The 20,327-nt window shown below is 45.2% G+C and overlaps 1 protein-coding gene across 4 annotated transcripts in view; it reads left to right on the top strand.

Moving 5' to 3' along the window:
* GAB3 (GRB2 associated binding protein 3) overlaps positions 1-20,327 on the top strand; it is an 89,147-nt gene continuing 68,820 nt past the window's right edge. For all 4 annotated transcript variants that reach the window (XM_088833662.1, XM_088833661.1, XM_088833663.1 and 1 more), the window contains exon 1: positions 1-300. In XM_088833662.1, the coding sequence (XP_088689788.1) occupies positions 229-300 (72 nt within the window). In that variant the 5' untranslated portion in view covers positions 1-228. The remainder of the gene's footprint in view (positions 301-20,327) is intronic.

Genomic DNA, 20,327 nt, shown 5'->3' with positions numbered 1-20,327 from the left:
GCTAGATTGGCGGCGGGGGGACCTGCTCCGGCCCGCTGGGCTGGGCTGCCCAGAGCCGGGGGGTGGCGCCCGCCCCCAGCCTCCGGGCCGAGGGTCGCGAGGCCGCCGGGGGCGGGGGGGCGGCGCTGGGCCGGCGATCGGGCGGGAGGCGCTGGGCCCGCCCCGCCGGCAACCCCACCGACTTCCTCCGCCGCGGGCGCTGGCCGAGCCGGAGGGAAGGCAGGCACCATGAGCGCGGGAGACACCGTCTGCACGGGTTGGTTGGTCAAGTCGCCCCCCGAGAGGAAGCTGCAGCGCTACGTGAGTAGGGGGCGTCGCCTCGCGCCCTCGGGGGGTCCCTGGGCCCTTCCGCCCCCTGGGGATCCTCCCCAACCCTGGCGCTCTAGCGGCGGGCTAGGCAGGCGGCAGGCAAAGCGAGATCGCACGTCGAGGAGGCGAGCGCCAACCCCGGTCTCGGTGCAGGACCTCCCGAAAGAGCGTCACGGTCCCCTGGGCCGCAGCGGCGATCGGCCGCGAGCCCCATCCTTCCGCGTAACTGTCACCGGACACCGCCGCCCTCGCGGTCTTCCCCAGGCTGTTCCTTCTTAGCTCTTCCTTTCTTCGGACGCCCCTCTTTGCTGGCACCTCTGGGCACCGCGGGCTTTCTGTAGGAGGAGACACGCGGCGCTCAGGAGACCTCCCCTTCCTACGCATCCCATTACCGTCTTAAATGGACGACCCCCGGCTCGAAATTCCTTCTCTCCAGCCGCGTCAGCAGGACAAGGTCTTTGCAACGTACACTTGCTCAAACCCTTCTCTGAGCCGGGAGCAGACTCGTGTCCGTCTCTTAGAGGCATTTTCTCATTACAGCCGTAGATCTAGACTTGGTTTTTCTGATTCATGACCAGTGTTTACCTTCATCATTCTTTTGGGGTCTACCAGTCCCTAAACATGAGGTCCAATATTTCTCGGGCTCTGAAGCACTCAACAACTTTGCTAAGTGGGCAGCTGTTTGGAAAACTCACTGACTTTCAAAGGTGTGTGTGGGGGGGTGACGGTCAGCCACAGACCCGGCCTTGCAAAGCCAGCTCGAGGCAGGTTTCCTCTCTGCCCTCCGACATACAAGTCATTTTAAAGCTTTACTGGAGAGTGTTCGACGCTGCAGGGAGCTGGCGAACCTGCAGACCAAAGTTCATGGCAGGTTGTTGGCTAGGACTGGTGTATATCTTGTCCTGACGAGGCTGGCTTAGGAAAGTTGATTAGCCGCTCATCCACTTGGGGAAAGCCATGAGTGTCTACACCTGTTATCACATGTGTTTCCTTCTCGGGAGGTCCAATGGAGGTGTGGCAGGTGTGGACTTTGCACAGGTTAGTGTGTGGGGCGTGTGATCAGGTGGTGATGGAGGAGACTTAGGACGCGAGACTTCCTCAGTGGCATCCTCCCAACACTTCAAGACCAAAAAGGGTAATTTTTTCTAATGAGGGACATAGTCGTTTAGACAGGCTTTGATGCTTTTTGATTGAAAGCCATCTCCGAACACACGCCTAAGTCATTTCTCGCTCTAAGCTCTGCAGGAATCTTCTGTGGCCACTAGGTGGCGATCATGCGTCAGGGCCGCAAGGCAACGCGGCGCTATCACTCAGCCGCTGTTGGTTCAGATCTTATGGGGAGTATTCATTCCTTCTTTCTTTTAATTGAGCACCAACTCTGAACTAGGCCCTGTGGCATCGAGAAAAAAAGACTTGCTCCCTGTCCTCCAGAAGTCCACACCGTTACATTTGTAACACAGCGACATAACAAAGCAGGCTACTAGCACAAACAAGGCAATAACTCAGTTCCTACATGGCCAGAGCAAGTAGTAGTACTCTGTTCATGTTTCTTAAATGACTAACTCAAGCTGAGTCTGTTTTTAGGTAAGTTTTTCAGTGCAAGCTAAGCTGGTGTTTCATCCTCTTGAATCCATGAGCCAAGTTAGTTTTGTGACTGCTCTTTTAAATTTAAAATTTAACTGTGGTTGATTTACAGTATTGTGTTACTTTCAGCTACCCAGCTATGGAGTTTTTCCATGATAGGTTATTGCAAGGTACGATGCTACACAGTAGGACCTTGCTGTTTATCTGTTTTATTCATATTAGTGTGTGTCTGCTAATTCCCAACTCTTAATTTATCCCCCACTTTCCCCTTTGGTAACCATGTTTCTTTTCTGTGTCTGTGAATAGATATTATGTCTACATGTTTCAAAACTTAAAATAATATATATTTAAGACATACATGGAGAAATCTCACTCTCCCCTCTGTCATCATCCATCTTAATTGCCCTTAGCCCTCAAGTAACCATTTTTTTCTTAGTTTGTTCCTTCACCTGTCCATTATTTCTTTATATAAATACAAGGACATGTGTACATAGCTCCTTATTTTCCCCTTTCTTGCACAAAAGGTAGCTTAGTCTATATTCCATTCTACGTTGTCTATTCATTTAAGAAGACAAATAGATGGCTAACAGGCACATGAAAATAGGCTCAACCACTGACTGTCAGGGAAATGCAAACCAAAAGCACAGGTGAGCTAGCCCCTCACACCTATCAGAATGGCTGTTAGAAAGATAAGAGTTAACAAATGCTGGCAAAGATGTTGGAGAAGAGGGAACCCTCCTACACTGTTGGTGGGACTGTAAATCGACACATACACTATGAAAAATAGTACAGAGGTTCCTCAAAAAATAAAAACAGAGCTACCATATGATCTACCAACTCCATTTTTGGGTATTTATCCAAAGGAAACAAAATCACTGACTCACAAAGGTATCTGCACCCCCATATCCACTGAAGCATTATTTACAATAGGTAAGGTAAGCCACCTAAGTACCCATCAGCATATGAATAGATAAAGATGTGTCGGTTGCTCAGTTGTGTCTAACTCTGCAACCCTGTGGACTGTAGCCAACCAGGCTCCTCTGTCCATGGGATTCTCCAGGCAAGAACACTGGATTGGGTTGCCATTTCCTTCTCCAGGGAGATAAAGACCCATCTTTATCTATACATATATATACAGTGGGATATTATTCAGCCATCCAAAATAAGGACATCTCGCCATTGGCAACAACATGGGTGGAACTTGAGGGCATTATACGAAGTGAATTAAGTCTGACAGAGAAAGACAAATACCAGGTGATCTCAATTTTATGTAAACTCTTCAAAATTGAACTCAGAGATACAGAAAACAGTCTGGTGGTTGCCAGAGGCAGGGGAAGGGGGGTGGGTGGGTGACATGGGTGAAGGTGCTCCAAAGGTACAGACTTGCAGTTGTAAAATAAATAGTTCTGAGGATATTAATATACAGCATGGCGACTGTAGCTAGTAATACTGAAATGTGGATTTGAAAGTTGGTAAGAGAGTCAATCTTGAAAATTCTCAAAAAAATGTTACTCTAGGATTCTGTCCATGTCAGTGACCAGAGATCTTCATTATTTTTGACAGCTGTGTAGCATCCTGATGTGTGGCTGTACCACATTTATTCAACCAATTCCCTATTTTGGACCCCTGAGTTTTTTCCCCTCTTGATGTGTACAGCCATGGCCACAAGTAGTAACATTGTCCAGGTGATGCTTTCCTATTTGTGTGAGTACACCTGGTTGATTTCCAGAGCTGGGATTGCTGGGCCTGTGAATCTAGAATCCATAGATATTAATGAGTGTTCCATTTTGCATTCCTTCTAGCAGTGTCAATACTGCTTGGCCAACAGCACATGCTGTTAAACTTGGACACTTTTTGCCATCCGATAGGTGAGAAATGGTGTTTCAGTGTCATTTGAATTGGCAATTCTTTTACGTGGAGGGAAGTTGAACATGTCTTGACATGTGTGTGCCTTATCCGTGTTGGTCTTTTTAGCTGCCATTTCTGGGAGATGATTAGTCCTTTGGGAGAAGAGATGTGTATACTTTTCCTCAGTTTGTCACTTGTATTTTGACTCTGCTTCTGGTGCTTGTATGGTTTTGTTTTTGTTTGTATTTTGTTTATTTTGATCATTTTTCCCCTGAGTGTTTGGGTTTATTGAGGCATTGGGGTCTACGGGGGAGATGCAGGTACTTGCAGGTCACGTCAGACATCAGCCTGGGGGGATGATGGTGCTGGCAGGTGGCCAGGGGTGGGATCTGCACCAACTGGATTGACTTGAAAGTGTGATCCTCAGCTCCCTCCTGCCAAAGCCTGGGGCTCCAACTCGCTTGCCCAGCAGGGATGATCGCCCCTGTGCTGGGCATGGTCTTGTGCTGGGGCAGTGAGTTCGCACATTTCTCCTCCTTCAGGCAAGGCCCACAGCCCTTCTTCCCCAGGAATGTCATCAGCTCAGTGTTTGGGACACTTGGGTGCTGGGTCTGAGCTGCTGAGCAGAAGCAGACAGGAGCCCCGGTTTGTGTTTTATTTTTTACACATTGATTCAGGATCCATTTGGAGTTTACCTTGGTGCAGATGTAAAGAACGGATCCTATGTTATTGTTTTCCAAGTCGCTGTACAATTTTGCCAACACAAAATTATTTTAAAAATTGGTCTGTATCCCTACCGATGTCAAATATTGCCCTTCCTTATCATAGATGAAATTCCCATATTTCATTCTGGTTCAATTTCTGGATTTTCTGTTATCTTCTATTGTATCTCTGTCAACTTATGTGCTATTATTATGCTCTTTTCATTAGAGAGGTTTTACAATTGACTTGAATATGGCTGCTGCTGCTTAGTTGTACCTGACTGTTTGTGACCTCATGGATTGCAGCCCGCCAGGCTCCTCTGTCCATGGGACTCTAAGCAAGAGGACTAGAGTGGGTTGCCTTGCCCTCCTCCAGAGGATCTTCCTGACCCAGGGATACAACCCGGGTCTCCTGTATTGCAGGCAGATTCTTTACCACTGAGCCACCAGGAAAGCTCCCACTGATATGGCTAGTCCCTCTTTATTGTTGGTGGTGTTTTTTTTTTTGTTGTTGTTGTTGGAGTTTTTAGAGTTTAGTTTGGCTAGTTTTGATTTTATTTTGCCTCGTGAACTTGAGAATTGGCTTGCTTACTTTCAAAAGAAAATCTGTTATTATTGGGAAGGAGGGTTATTTTAGAGTTTTAAATTAACTTAGAGACAACTGACATTATGGTGTTGAGCCTTTCTATCCAAGAACAAAATATGTCTTTTCAGTTGTTCAAGTCAGCTTTTATGTCTTAGAAGAGTATTTTCAGGTTTTTTTCACATAGGTCTTTGCACACTTCTTATTAGTCTTATGTCTATTTGGGGTTTCTGTGTGTGTGTGTATGTGTGTGTTGTTTTTTTCAATTTTGTTGTTACTGTAGATGGGGCTTTCTCCATTATGTCTACTCACTGTTGTTTGTATCTATAGGGCTATTAGATTCTATCTTTACCTCCATTCCTTAGAAAAGACAACTTGAGCCAAAGCTTATTTGCCAAGGCTCTGTTTGGGTTGTCATCTCAGTGTGGTGAGAGTGATGCAAAAAGGAAAAGAAGGAAATAAAATACAAAATAGTGTGTTACTGAATTGGCTGCAGTTTCATGAGAAAACACACCCACTGGTTGGGTTAGTTGGATGGACTTGGACAGGCTCTATAGAATCAGTTTGCCTTTGAGACGGTCTTTGGAAACAAAGAAGAGAGATGAATGTATCTCCCAGTTCCGTTATGGCGCCAGTCTCTCAGTGTCTTTTTGGGCAACCACTGGGAAAACAAATGTTTTGTGACCCAGTGTCTAATCTGAATCCAGGAGTGGTGGAAGGTTCTGGACTATTTGAGGGTCCATTGGGTCAGACTTGGGCAGGTTGGGGAAGGACTCTCAGCACAGGCCACAGCTCCGCACAAAGCGAGCAGCCAGGCCTGGAAGGCAGGTGGGGCCAAGTTCAGCTGGAAATGCACAAAATTTGGTCCAATATAATTTCAACATATTAATATTCTATTCTCTTACCTTTGATTTCTCTTATTTTTTTGTAGTAGTTTTTCAGTTGATTTTTCCTTTGGGGATGTCCTATGTAGACAGTCATGTCATCCAAAACAGAATTTTACCACTTCTGTTTTCAGTTCTTATGTATCCCATTTTTTCCGTCTTGTCCAAATGTGTTGGTTAACAGCCCAATGTGAAAAAGTAGTATTGACAATGGGCAAGCCTATTTTGATCTACAGTGCAGCCAAAATAATTAAGTAAGTAAGTCAAGATCAGTGTATTTCTATTAAGAAAGATACTGGAAATTTATACCAATTGAACAACAAATCCTCATTTCCTTTCACCTCTGTTCCCTGGGGACCACCATCATACTCTCTGCATCTAAGAGTTTGACTATTTTAGGGACCTTTTCTTAAGAGTGGAATCATGTAGTATTTGTTCTTCTGTGCTTGACTTATCTCACTTAGCATAATGTCCTCCAGGTTTATCCATGTTGTCACAGATGGCAAGATTCCCTGCTTTTTAAAGGCTGAGTAATATTCCATTTTATGGACATAACACATTTTCTTTAGCCATGCATCCATCAGTGAATATACTTAGATTGTTTCTTTGATTTGGATATTATAAACAATGTCCTGATGAACATGGAAGCCCAGGTATCTCTTTGAGATCCTGATTTGAATTTTTTTGAGCATATATCCAGAAGTGGGATTGCTGGCCCCTCTTGGTATAAAGTGTTTGCTGTGTCTGACTCTTTATGACCCCACAGACTGTAGCCTGCCAGGCTCCTCTGTCCATGGAATTCTCCAGGCCAAAATACTGGAGAGAGTTTCCTTGCCCTTCTCCAGGGGATCTTCCTGACCCAGGGATCAAACCTAGGTCTTCTGCATTGCAGGCAGATTCTTTACCATCTGAGTCAGCAGAGTATAAAGTCTCAATTATACAAGATAAATTATTTCTGGAGATTGACTGTACAGCATAATGGCTATAGCCAACAATATTGTATTATGCACTTAAAAGTTGTGAGGTTAGGTCTCATGTACATGTTCTTAGTGCACACACATTCACACACACACAAAGGAACACAGGGAAACTTTGGGAGGTGATGGATCTATTACTTTGTGGTGATGGTTTCACAGGTGTCTACATATGTCAAACTCATCAAATTGTACACATTAGTTATGAACAATACTTTGTGTGTCAATTATAGTTCAATACAGCTGTTTGTTAAAAGAGAAATATATTGACTTTTGGGCTAGGAGAATATATTTTCTTCATGTTACTGAAATATTCCACAATTCCTGTATTAATGAGTTTTTTTTCCCATCAAAAGTCATTTTTGGATTTTATTAAGAAGTTTTCAGTTTTTCTAGTGATGGTCACAAGGCTTTTTCATTAAATCTAGCAAAGCAGTGAATTCTATTAATAGATCATCTAATATTAAACCACTTTTACATTTATGGAAAAAGTACCAGTTGGATAAGGTATGATTTTATTTTGTTGTTGGATTATTCATACCAATATTGGTTTGGCCAAAAAGTTCACTCAGGGTTTGAAACCCAAACAAACTTTTTGGCCAAGTCAATATTTTATATTGTATATTTGTATCAATATTCATGAGTGAGACTGGTCTTTGGCTTTAAATTTGGCTTTATTTATTTTTGTACAATCTTTAGCAGATTTTGGCATAAATGTTATACTTGGCTCATACAAAAATTTGGAAGTTTGCCATATTCTAGAATATTTTAAGTAGAGTTGGAATTAACAGCCCTTTACAGTTTTGGCAGAATCCCCCTCTAAGCTATATCTGGTGCTTTTTTGGTGTGTTTAGATCTTTTTCAACTCTGTTTCTTTTATGGAAATTGATTTGTTTAGTCTATCTTTCCCTGAGTCAGTTATGTAAATTATACTCTTCCTGGAAAAATATCTGTTTCATTCTGGACATTATGTTCATCACATATAATTTCATAAAATGTTCTTATGATTTTTACAATTTGTTTCCAGAGGTTTTGCTTTCTTGTCATTGTGAGTTTGGGCTCTGTTCCTTTTTCCCCTGTTGGTTAGGTTACTTGGTGTGTTCTGTTTTATCGAGTTTTGTTTTGGCACTGAATCAGTGTTTTGCTTACTATTAGTTTTACTTTTTAATTTTTATAGCTCTGTAATTTCTTCTTTTCTATTTATTATTCCTTCATTAAATTTCAGTGAATTTTTGAAATGAGGAAATTTGGACAGACCACATACTACTTGTAGATGTGGTGCCAGTCAAGGTTTTACTTTGCAAGCAGCAGAAGCTGATCCTGACTGATTTCAGCAGAAAAAGAGCTAATCAGAATGATATTGGGTCTCTGACAGACATGCTGAGAGGGCTGGAGAACCAGTTTTGAGGTTAAACAGCCAGGAAAAAACACCCCAAACCACAACTCAGAGCTAGTTCTAGTGAGAAACCTGCTGTCACTGCTGCCTACCTGCTCCTTCCCTCTTGTGTCAAGGAGAGCGTGTGTCTGACAGGCTGAGTGAGGCCATTGAGCTGGAGTTCACCGCAACCAGCAAACCCTGCAGAAAATAGTAGGGAGAAGAAAGGAGAAAGACCACACTTTAGCTGGGCTTCCCTGGTGGCTCAGACAGTAAAGTGTCTGCCTGCAATGTGGGAGACCTGGGTTTGATCCCTGGGTCGAGAAGATCCCCTGGAGAAGGAAATGGCCAACCACTCCAGTACTCTTGCCTAGAAAATTCCATGGATGGAGGAGCCTGGTGGGCTACAGTCCATGGGGTCGCAAACAGTCAGACACGACTGAGTGACTTCACTTTCTTTCTTTAGCTGATAAAGGTATTTTTGCCTGGTGAGGTGACTGGAACCTTCTTTCTTGAGGACTTTTGACTCCTTGGCAGCCCTTCCAGGGGCACTGGGGAGATTAGACACTTAGAAGCAGCTCAATGCCGTCAAGTATCCCATTCCAATGCTCTGGGTCCAGTCTCTCCTAAATGTGGTCATGGTTTCACATAGAAGACCTGGTGGAATCACTGGACACCTTGCAGCGTTAGACTCAGGTTGGTTCTGGGGGATCTCAACCCTTACACATAAGCTAGAAGAGAGTCGAGATTCCCAGACCTGCTTCGCCCAAGGATTTAAGTCTTGGAGTTCGTCAGCCTTTTGAACATTGAGAAGCAAACACCTGCATCGGAATACTGGGAAAATTGGATTCAGGGAACTATTACTCGATGAGGATTTAATTAGGGGGCACGCAGACTTTGTTGGGGTCTGCAGCAGTGATCTTGAGGTTGAAGTGGCAGGGGAGACCAGCTGGAAGGGAAACTGGAACAGAAAGGGAGTGCAGCAGAAAGTAAGAACATGCGTATGATTCTAGAGAAATAACTAATGTCAGGTGTCGACTGCTTAATATAAACATTCAGGAGAGACAGGCTGTTGAGCAGGGTGGTCAGCAAGCTGGGCTGCAGTGTAGTTCTGTAAACCAGTGCCTGGCAAGTGTATCAGCGGTGATCTCATGACACACTGGCCACGTTTTTTGAGCGATCATGTGTTGTTTGGACACTTTACCAACAGGAAACTGGTTACATAACACTCTTCCCAAAGAGGTGTGTGACAGCTCTGACTGGACAGTCTGCCCACTGTTGTTACCTGGTGAGATTACGTGGAACACACACTTGCTCTCACTGACTAGGGTTCCTCTCAGGCATCTGAGTATGACCAGTGGATGCCGCTGATCCTTCCATGTTTTTGGGCCATGGACCCCACCTCCTCTGCAATGCTCCCAGGACAGAGTGTGTTCCTGGGATCAAAGCCTCAGGCCGAGAAGAGCCAGGCACCCCTTCCCCTGCTGGAGGCTGTAGGTCCCCCTGGCTCAGGGCTGGCGGCCACCCCACTGCTGACTCATGCCGGCTTCCTGTCGAGGGAACCACATTTTCCTCTGTGCTTTTGCTGAACTCTCTCTCTCTCTTCTAGCCTCTGCGTATGCTGTTGTTGTTTTGCTTTGTCAAGGCCTAGGGACTGGACCTTTCCTTTCTTCCTGGTAAATTTCCCCTTTCTGATCACTGTGGAGCCTTCAGGTCAATCTGTCCAGATCTTTGGAGTCCTGATTACATCATAGAGGCCATGCGGGAGGGAGCATGAGACCACAGACCTTAGTTTGGGGGCAGGTCTTTGAGTTTGAGGGCTTCCAAGGTATGCTCAGTGGTAAAAAATCCACACGCCAGTGTGGGGACATGGGTTCGGTCCCTGGGTGGGGAAGATCCCCCTGGAGGAGGAAATGGCAACCCATGCCATGATTCTTGCCTGAAGAATCCCATGAAAAAAAAAAGAAAAGAAAAAAAAAAAAGAATCCCATGGACTGAGGAGCCAGGTAGGCTATTGTCCAGGGTGTTGCAAAGAGTTGGACACAACTGAGCATGACCACTTGGAGTCACAGAGTCGCAGGGAATGTGTTAGGACCACTGAGAGGAAAGAGGATGGAGAGATGGAGGACCTGGTTGCTGAAGGCAACAAAGAGGGAAGCATTTCAGTGATTTGCAAGAATCAAGTGACACCCACCTCCAGACCTGGGCCTAACAGAGAAGGAGATATGGCCAAGTGGCAAAATGGTATCAAAATAAGGCCCAGAGGGGCCTTTAGAGGAGTTTGGCTTGTCACTGTTGATGGGCTGCTTGGATGATGTCTTCAAAGGAAAAGCCCAGCTAACTCTGCACAGGTCCTTCTCTGGCTAAAAGTTCCTGTGTACTCAGAACCCAGAGCGAGAGTGGAGAGATCAGGCCATTGTCACCCCTTGTTTTTATTTTATTTTTTTTTTATTCAAAGCTGGCTTTTGATTCATCTCCCTGATTATGGACCACCTAGCTCTCAATTGTAACAGGTCAACACTCACATACATCTTTATTTTCTGAGAGCCTCGCATCATGAATCCATCCCAAATCTCAACAGAGTTCCTGGCCTTTGGGGGCAGTATGCATCTACTTCCACATGGAAGGGAATCATATCTGCTTGTCTTTTCATGACTTAACGCCTGCAGGTCCTGTTTAGGGATTGCTCTTGGCCGCTAGACACCTTTTGGCTTCGACTATAGGCATCCGCAAGGGTCGGGGAATTCAAATGCCCCACTGCTTACACAGGAGATGAAGGACTCAACACAGAGACCCTCCAACAGGAACACACCTGGAATGTTCCAGGAGCAATGAGCTGGGCTGGAACCCAGGGAGTGAGCAAAGAGCAGTTGGGGTTAGAGAGGTGATGGGAGAGGGTGGGGGGCTGGTGTCGGGTCTTGGAGGGTCTAAGAAGAGGCCTGGGACTTTTCCTGTCAGTGAGGAAGGGAGACTGTGTATGGGTTCTGAGCATAGAAACCATGTGACTGGACGTGCGTTGTAACAGGGGCAGTCTGGCAGCCGGTTGACTGTTGACTGTAGGGAGAGAGCCGAAGCAGATGATGCTGGCTTGTTTGATATATGGCAATGATATTCCTGTACTAGTTCAACAAAAAAGGTGGAAAGAAAATGGTGGAAAATACTTTTTTATAATCTGCTGTCTCCCGTCAGGGATCAAAGTCCGATTCCTTCTGGCATGGAGCTCCCTGTGTTCTTGTCTGTCTCCCTCCAGGCAAGAGTCTCACAATGCATCCCACAGCACTGGTAACTCGGTTTCCTCCGCCTTCTTTCCACGTCAGAACCATGCCTACCTTAGAGCGACACCCCAGCTAGGTCTTCTTGTGGGCTGCTTGGTCGTCCCTTCTCAGGCCTCCTTTTCGGTGGCTGTTTCGGTTCATCACCACCAGTTCCTATTTCTCAAGAAGCAAGTCTGTTACACTGTGGCTTTCAGGGCTGACAAGAAATCCGTGGTTTGGGGTCTTGGGCCCTGCGCATGGTTTAACTTAGAAATTAAACTGAAGTTTAAACTGTAATTTAACTCCACCCAAATTTTCACAGCAGAGGAGAACTCTCACATGGCCTTGCTGGAAAGGAGCACCACTCTTCACAGTGTTACACCCTAAAATGTTGTTCTGGTCAATATATAAAGTAAATATGAAAGAAATGGATAATTACTTCTGATACAGATGCTTGCCTTCAAATATTTTAATATTGGAGACCTTTTGAACTTTAAAGAACAGCTCACTCTCATACTCTTTAAACTATTCGGGCACAGAAAAGATGCAAACTTCTTCATAACCTTGACAACAAATTCATAAAAATGTAGATCAATCTCACTTCATAGAGACATGGGAAACAAATTCCAGATGTGTTGCATTTAAGTGGAAAACAATGAAATACAGCTTCTACAAAAGAATGTTGTCGGATCTCAATCTGATCTGGAGGTGGGGAAAACCTGTCTAAATATGTTAGAAAAACGATAAAGGAAAAGACAGTTTTTTGCTATTTGAGAATAAAACACTTCTCTTCATTCATTTCTTCAGCCCTTCAACAAATATTTACTGAGCATCTCCTGTATGCTAAGCATGATTTTAGGCACTGATGCTTCAAAAACAATACAAACGTATAAGGCAGATGAATTTATACCCTTGACTTCTGTGAATAATCCTTGTCAGTCATTAGGGAAAGATCAGCATGGCAGTGGGAAAACGGGGAAATAAAAAAGTCCACAAAATGTTGTGACACATAAGAAATAAAGCCTCATGAGACACCAGTCAAATACACATGTAAACAACAAGGTGCTCTTTTACCTTGGACCGGTGTGACTGCCAAAGCATTCAAAGAGATTTCTGAGTAAGAAAGTAACATTTCTGAACACATGTTTATATAATTCCCCTCTGTGAAACTCATCAAAGAGTCCAAAAATCCATGTACACACAGCTATTTTTAAAATGGAGAACGAACAAAGACCTGCTGGACAGCACAGGGAACTCTGCTCAATGTTCTGTGGCAGCCTGGATGGTAGCGGAGTTTGGGGGATAATGGATACATGTATATGGATGGCTGGGTCCTTGAACTGTTCACCTGTATCTATTACAACATTGTTAATCAGCTAAAACCCAATATGAAAGAAAAAGTGTTTTTTTTTTTAAGAGTCCAAAATAGAGCAGGAAAATCTAACCAACTCATGGAATAGACCTTAGATCACTTAGACCTCTTATCTACCCCTGGAAAGGTACAGTTTTCACAAAATAGGAGAAAGATTTCTGAAGAATGCCCGTGAAAAATACTTCACAGTGGCATGAGCTCCACCTGGACTCTCAGATGTCAGGAACAGAGAGGGACCCTGTGGGGAACAGAACTGAAGCCAGAGGCAGTGGGCAGTGACTTGAGGTGCTCGCTTGAGATCGCTGCTTCTCACTTCACCTGCAAAATGTGACCGCATCCTGATTGGCATGTGTGTGCCCAGGATCCAGAAATACCCTGGGTTCCAGCAGGGAGGAGGCCCAGGGGATTGGCCTTGAACTGTGAACAGTGAAGGGTTCTTCTTTCTATCAATGTATGTGCTTTCAGCACAGCAAGTCTTTAACCCAGTTGAAAGCCATGTTGTTCCTTTCCTGTCTAGGTACCTGGGACGAGTCTGCAGGCAGGTGCCCTCTGCGAGCCCAGCTCCTCCCAGGCCTAGACAGGACCTTCAGTCAACAGTGGCATTCTCTGGGTTCCTGTGTGGAGCAACTTGAGTCACAGTTTTGTGCTGACCAGAGGCTGGGAGGTGGATTTGGCAACTTCCTGCAGCCAGAACAGTGTTTCGAGCAGATGAGTCGCCCTGTAACTATCCCTCTGTGGCTGTTAGCAGCCTACGAGCTGGGACCTGTCTCCTGCCCACCACCCTCTCTTTCTGTTGTTCCCATGCACTCTGGCAACTGAATCATGGGCGGCGTGCCTGTTCACAGAATCAATTTCTTAACTTTTGAGGAATGAATGTGTGGCGTGGTTTTTCTCTGTAGCCTCAGGCTGTCATGTCCTGTTTTTAGAAAGCTTTCTCAGAGGTTGGTGTTAGGTCAATGTCCACCTCTATTTATTCAGTCCTGTTATTTCCTTATTTCAATATTTAAATTCAAATAATTTCTTATTTAAATACGTAAACTTAAACAAACCCTTACTCACATATTTAAATGTAAACATGACCTTATTTACATATTTAAATCTAACATAGCCTTATTTAAATATTTAAATTTAACATGTCCTTATTTAAGCAGTTAAATTTAAACATGTACTTATTTAAACATTTAAATTTAAACATGTCCTTATTTAAACATTTAAATTTAAATATCTCCTTATTTAAACAGTTAAATTTAAATATGTCCTTATTTAAATATTTAATTCAGGCAGAATTTATTTTGATTGCAGGTGGAATGAGCTTGAGATTCATCAACTGACTCAACAAGATGGACTGAGCTCACTCTCGGCACCAGGAGTCGGGGGGGCTGGGCATTTTAGAGAGATTTTCCTGCATATTAGACCTCGACTGTCAGGATTTCCAAATGCTTTCCACAATCCCATGTATTTCAGGAGCTCACAACCTAGCAAGAGGCGTGCCCCATCTTCCTCCTTAAATGCAGAGGTGTCTCCGTCCACATGGCAGAGATCCAGGACTCCTCTGCCTCTGTTGACAAGCCCTGGAAGCGGATCTCGTGGGCCAGACCATCTCCAGGACAATCACAGGAAGTTATTCCACGCCTGCGACAAGTCCCCGATCTGTGTAGTGGCAGGCAGAAGGTTACAGGCCCATCAGGCTGAAGGGTCACAGCAATCCCTGGGCTGGTGGCGCTGAGCCAGGGCTGAGAGGAGCCTTAACCTGCTCCTGGAAATTCCCGACCCCCCGCCCTCAGGTCTCCTGGCTTTTGTGGGCCCCCTTGGCGAGGAAGTAGAAGGCGGAGACTGGGGCCCCCTTGAGTAAAGCACGGCAGAAAATAGAACATTAACCAGGACTTTGTTTCTTCAATGATGTTCACCTTTTGCAACACATAACCGCACCCCAAACTTCCTGAATGTTTTCAAGGTGAAACCACTGGGAAGAAACTGGGAGCTGGGCTTAAAGGAGCCGAGCTTGGGAAGCTACTGAAAGCCTCCAAGCTGTTACCAAAAGCTTTCTTTTATCTCGGGGTCTGGGAGCATTTCCAAGATTCCCAGGGCCTTACACAGAGAGTCAGGGATGCAGTCGTTAGGTTTGGAAAACACTCACTAACATTTACTAAGTCTCTGTCAATAGTCACACAACGCAAAGAGAAACGTGTTCCAGTCAGAAGAACAGGGATGAGGAAAGATGGAAATGAAGGAAATGAAAATGGAAAAGAAAGAAATGAAAAGGCAGTCAAGAGCATGTCTTAGTCCTGTTTCTTCTTCTGGACTCCAGAGAAGAGTCCACTCCAGACCTAGATCAAGGAAAATGGCTTTGACAGTTCCATATGACAGGACAGTCTGTGGAAAGCAGTCTAACCTGTGACCTTGAGGGTAACGTGTTCTATCACCCTGGTTCCACCCAAATCCCTCCTGCTGAAGTGCCAGGGAACCAGGAGCAGCTGGTGAAGGGTTAACAGGAGGAATCCTCATGTTGGAATCGATGCCTTCCTGGGTCACCAACCAATGCAAGTAGGCATGTACCCTCCTCCAACTGTGGCTCTATTTTCTCTCTTCTTTAATTTCAACTAACTGGAATTCAGTCTCTTCGATTACATAGAGCTGTGTCCTTGAACACTGAAAGGGAGGGCTGTGAACAAGACCATCCGTCTCTCTGAGGACCAGCTTCTTTTTCTGGAAAATTAGCTGCCTTGACCACTTCACAGGATTATACATACAAGCTGACAAACTTGTAAGAGGAGGAAAAGCCATCAGTGAAAGCTCGTTGGCCCTTGATCCACTCAGGGGACTCTGAGTATCTGCTCATCTCTGCCTCCCCTGTACACGGCCCATTGTGTAAATGTGTTTTCACCAGCCCATTGAGTATGGTTCCCCTGGATGCAATGATTGAAATTAAGCATCTTATTTTGTGCTTTTGATGTGCTCCACTTCTTGTAGGTTTCCTTTTCTGTACATTCTTGACTTCTTTTGCATTGAACATCTTTTTGTCAACTGATTTAGAAACCTCCATCCCCAGGAGATTGTAAAGAAACAGGAGCTGCTGTAGGTTTCACTTCACAGATATGCATGCGTCTGTGTGTGTACACATGTATGTGTGTTTCACTGTGGTTTCATCATAACACATAGATTCCTGTGACCACAACTGCCAGAAACAGAAAGATCTCTTCCAACATGAGGATTCCTCCTGTTAAGCCTTTCCAGCCAGCCATCCCCCGAGTCCATCACCTGGTCCAGCATGATGCACTGATTGTGTGTTGTAGATGAAGACTACTAAAGAAGCTGCAAGTACTACAGGGACTGAGACAGAGGAGGCTCCTGCCATCACAGAGCACCTGGGCTAGAATGGGCATAGGCCAGATTCCCAGGGCGAGTTGGAGACCAGCTGATGGTCATTGGCCGGGTCTTAGATCCTAGAGTTCCTTTCTTCTGCACATAACTTCTCATGCACCTCAAATGAGTTCCCCTTCCAACTGTGTACCTCTCTTTATGTGTAATGGTGAGAAATGTTGAACTCTTTGCCCACTAGAGCAGGGCCTTGCCACCCACAGATCCTTGGCAGCATCTTTCTGCTTGTCCCCCTCTAACTGAGGCACCTCCTGCAGCCTGGCAGATAAGGCCTGTGTGAGAGCAGTTCAGAAGCCCAACACGTGTAAGTAATCAGAACAGACTCAGATTTTGGAGTCTGAGCCCCAGATCCCGGAGCTCTGTACACTTCAGGCCAGGGCAGGCAGCATGGAGCCCATCCACGGATCCAAGGGGGAGGAAACCCAAGCAGTTCTTGGGCAGCTGGAGTTGAAAACTGCTCTGGCTCAGATGACAGGGATAGTGAAGGATGCAAACCCACAGCTCGAAGTGCAGCTCAATGGAGGTTTCATTCCCTCAGCCCGGGTTGGAAAGCCAGGCGATGCAGGCAGCTTGCTGGCCGGTCCCGTGCACATGCAGAGGAAATGATTTCATAGCTTTGGGATTTCACCGCTGCAGAGGGGGCAGGGGGCCAATTCCGCTGAAACAAAGGGACAGTAATCATTTTGGCCAGAAAAGCAGTTTAAATCAAAGGTGTCTCTTTACAACCTCAGAGACTCTCAGGATGTTTCTCCGTTCATTTCAGTGTCTTTCAACAATGGATACAATCCAGACAGGCCACTTCAATTTTATTGGATTGAATTCTGGAGCCTCAGAAGTGAAGCTTGCTCTAACCCAGCCAGGTTTATTTTATTGTGCAAATAGAATTGACTGCAGAAATAAAGCGCTCAGACTTCGAACTTTTGTCTAAGGTAATCTCAGCCTCGAGAGCTTCTTTTATTAGCTGAGGAAAGCTCATGTTAGGCATTTGTAGCTAACACCCCAATTTACTCTTGAACAATATACTGCCGTATCTGTGTCTTGCATTTGCAAATGCTCCAAATGTGGAGCATTTGCTGTATTTGAGTTAAAAGGCTCTGACCACACCTTGCCTGACTGCTGAGACCTTGTCTGTCTGATTCCCCATCACAACTCCAGTTCCTTGCACATAAATATGTGATGAGTGAATCCTGACGATGAGGTTTGTTATGAACTCACAAAGCTAGTCATGTTTCTCAAGACTAGTGTTTTAAACCTAGGTCCAGGGCACCCTGAAATCATGTATGAAATTCATTAACTCAACAAGTATGAGCAACTCTTCCATGCCACATAGCAGAGGTTAATGCAGTAATCAAGACAGCAAGGCCTCTGTAGGGGACTGGGGATTGGCGTGGGGGCCAGACACCCATCCTCAAACAGATAGGAAAGAGAAATAGTAGGTAATGAAAGTAGTGTGTTTGGAACTAAGGTGGAAGGTGATGTGCAGCCACTTGGACTTGAATGAACAGAGAAGGTTGCTCTGAGATGATGACAATTAAGTTATGGTCTCAGCAACGGGAAGCTGAGATCTGAATGACAGGCATGCAGATAATCTGGTGAAAGACTATACTAAGAAGGACCAGGGAGGGCAAAGGCCAAGGTGGGAATGAGATTTGACTTGTTCAGGAACAGCAGAAGGAACAGTGTGAAAGAACCAGAGAGTGGTGGAGCTGAAGAGGGAGAAGAGGGTACGGCTAGGTCCAGGAGGAGGCTCCAGGCCAGTTTCAAGGGGGTGGATATTATTATAAGGCTGAGGGGGCCTTTGGAAAGGGAAAATCGAGGGAGCCACATGAGCAGATTGATGTTTTTTAAGGACCATTGAGTTCTGTGTCGAGAATGAATTTCTGGGGGGCTTCCCTTGTAGCTCAGTCATTAAAGAATCTGCCTGCAGTGGAGACCCGGGTTCGATCCCTGGGTTGGGAAGATCCCCTGGAGAAGGAAATGGCAACCCACTCCAGTATCCTTGCCTGGAAAATCTCTTGGACAGGGAAGCCTGGTGGGCTGCAGTCCATGGGGTTGCAAAGAGTCGGGCACGACTGAGCGATTAACACACACACACAGGACCAGGGCAGCTGTAGCAGGGTAACATGGAGAGGTGAAATACAGTCAGCAGGCCATGCACACAGTTTGGATGTGAAGAGTGAAGCAGGGGTCACTCTGAGAAATGCTACTAGGTGAGGCCAGTGAGGGAAAGCGTGGCAATTAAATGAAGGAAGCCCATCCAGAACAGTGCGTGCATGTGTGTCTGTGTGTGTATGTGCACGTATGCAAGCATGCATGTTTCTGATGAGAGAAGGTGCATGAATTTCATCAAGGTGCATTGAAACAGTGCATCTTGAGACTGTGGTTCAGAGATTGATGTATTCTGTTTGGTTGGTAATACACATTCTCTGAGCTAGAAGCAGGTGGCTTTGAGGTGTTTCATGAGACGGCCTTGGACTCCTAACCACCCTGGATGTGAGATCCAGGAATGTGTGTTTTTAACATATCCCTCGGGAGTCTATTCACTTCTTCCCAGGGAAGTGCTAAAAATGTGCTTCCAGTTCACTGAGCACTTCTCCGAGGTCTAAGATATTGTTCTGCACATCCAGTGCATTTATCATTTCAGATATTGTATTTGTACCTTTACAAGTTCCATTTTGTTCTTGTCTGTATCTTCTATTTCTCTTCTCATACGTACATGTTTTCCTTTAAATGTCAAACACTGTAAGAGCTGTTTTAAAAATATTGTCTGCTTATTCCATCATCTCTGTCATTTTTAGTTCTCTGTCTATTGACTGATTTTCACCTAATATGAGACACAGTTCCCAGCTTCTTTGCAGTTCTAGTAATTTGGAGGAGGCTTTACATCATAAATATTATATTGTTGAGTGTCTGGGATTTCTTGTCTTCCTTTAAAAGTGTTGAGCTTTGTTTGGCAGTCAATTCAGTAACATAAACATTGGTTTGGTCACTCCAAGTCTTCTTCTTAAACTTTCTCAAGGCAGGTTGAGATGAACCTATACTAAGCCCTGACTCTAAGGTATAGCCTTGCTAGAGTCTCTCCTGACTGTTTCAGGTTTCTCCATCCTAGCTGGTCTGAACCTTTCCCAGCCCTGTGTGAGCTCTGGTAGTTGATCAGTTTCTGGGTGTCCAGTAATTGTTTTTGGATTCACCTCATGGATTGAACAATTACACCAAAGAAATTCTGTCACTGTTAAGAAAGTTCTAGGATCTACAACAGATTTCCCAACCTGGGTATCCAGCAAAGTGACTGAGAACCCGCAGGGAATTTGACTTTGGAAGCCAGTGGGATTTGATCATAGAACTTCCACAGGACTGGAAGACTCTTGGAGGGCACAAATAAAACCTTGTGTGTACCAGGAGCCAGGAGAAAGGAGTAGTGTCCCCACAAAACACTGAACCAGACTTGCCTGTGAGTGTCCAGGAGTCTCTGGTGGAGGCGTGGGTCGACAGTGGCCTGCTGCAGGGTTCAGTTCAGTTCAGTTCAGTCGCTCAGTCGTGTCCGACTCTCCACGACCCCATGAATCACAGCACGCCAGGCCTCCCACTGAACACAATAATGTATGCATAAGTCCTTTTGAAGGAGGTCATCATTACTTTCATTACCCCTATCATAGTTTGACCTCAGGCCAAACAACAGGGAGGGAACACAGCCCCACCTATCAACAGAAAATTGGATTAAAGATTTACTGAACATGCTTCCACCCATGAGAACAAGACCCAGTTTCCCCCACAGTCAGTCTCTCCCATCAGGAAGCTTCCATAAGCCTCTTATTCTTATCCATCAGAGGGCAGATAGAATGAAAACCATAATCACAGAAAACTAACCAAACTCATCACAGGGACCACAACCTTGTCTAACTCAATGAAACTATGAGCCATGACATGTAGGGCAATACAAGAGAGACGGGTCATGGTGGAGACTTCTGACAAAATGTGGTCCACTGGAGAAGGGAATGGCAAACCACTTCAGTATTCCTGCCTTGAGAACCCCATGAAGAGTATGAAAAGGCAAAAAGATAGGAC

Source organism: Moschus berezovskii, chromosome X (genome assembly GCF_049115385.1).
Source record: "Moschus berezovskii isolate FMDL1 chromosome X, NW_MosBer_1.0, whole genome shotgun sequence".
NCBI classification, from domain to species: Eukaryota; Metazoa; Chordata; class Mammalia; order Artiodactyla; family Moschidae; genus Moschus; species Moschus berezovskii.
Note: the sequence above shows the minus strand (reverse complement) of the source record. Positions and strands in the feature narration are given on the sequence as shown.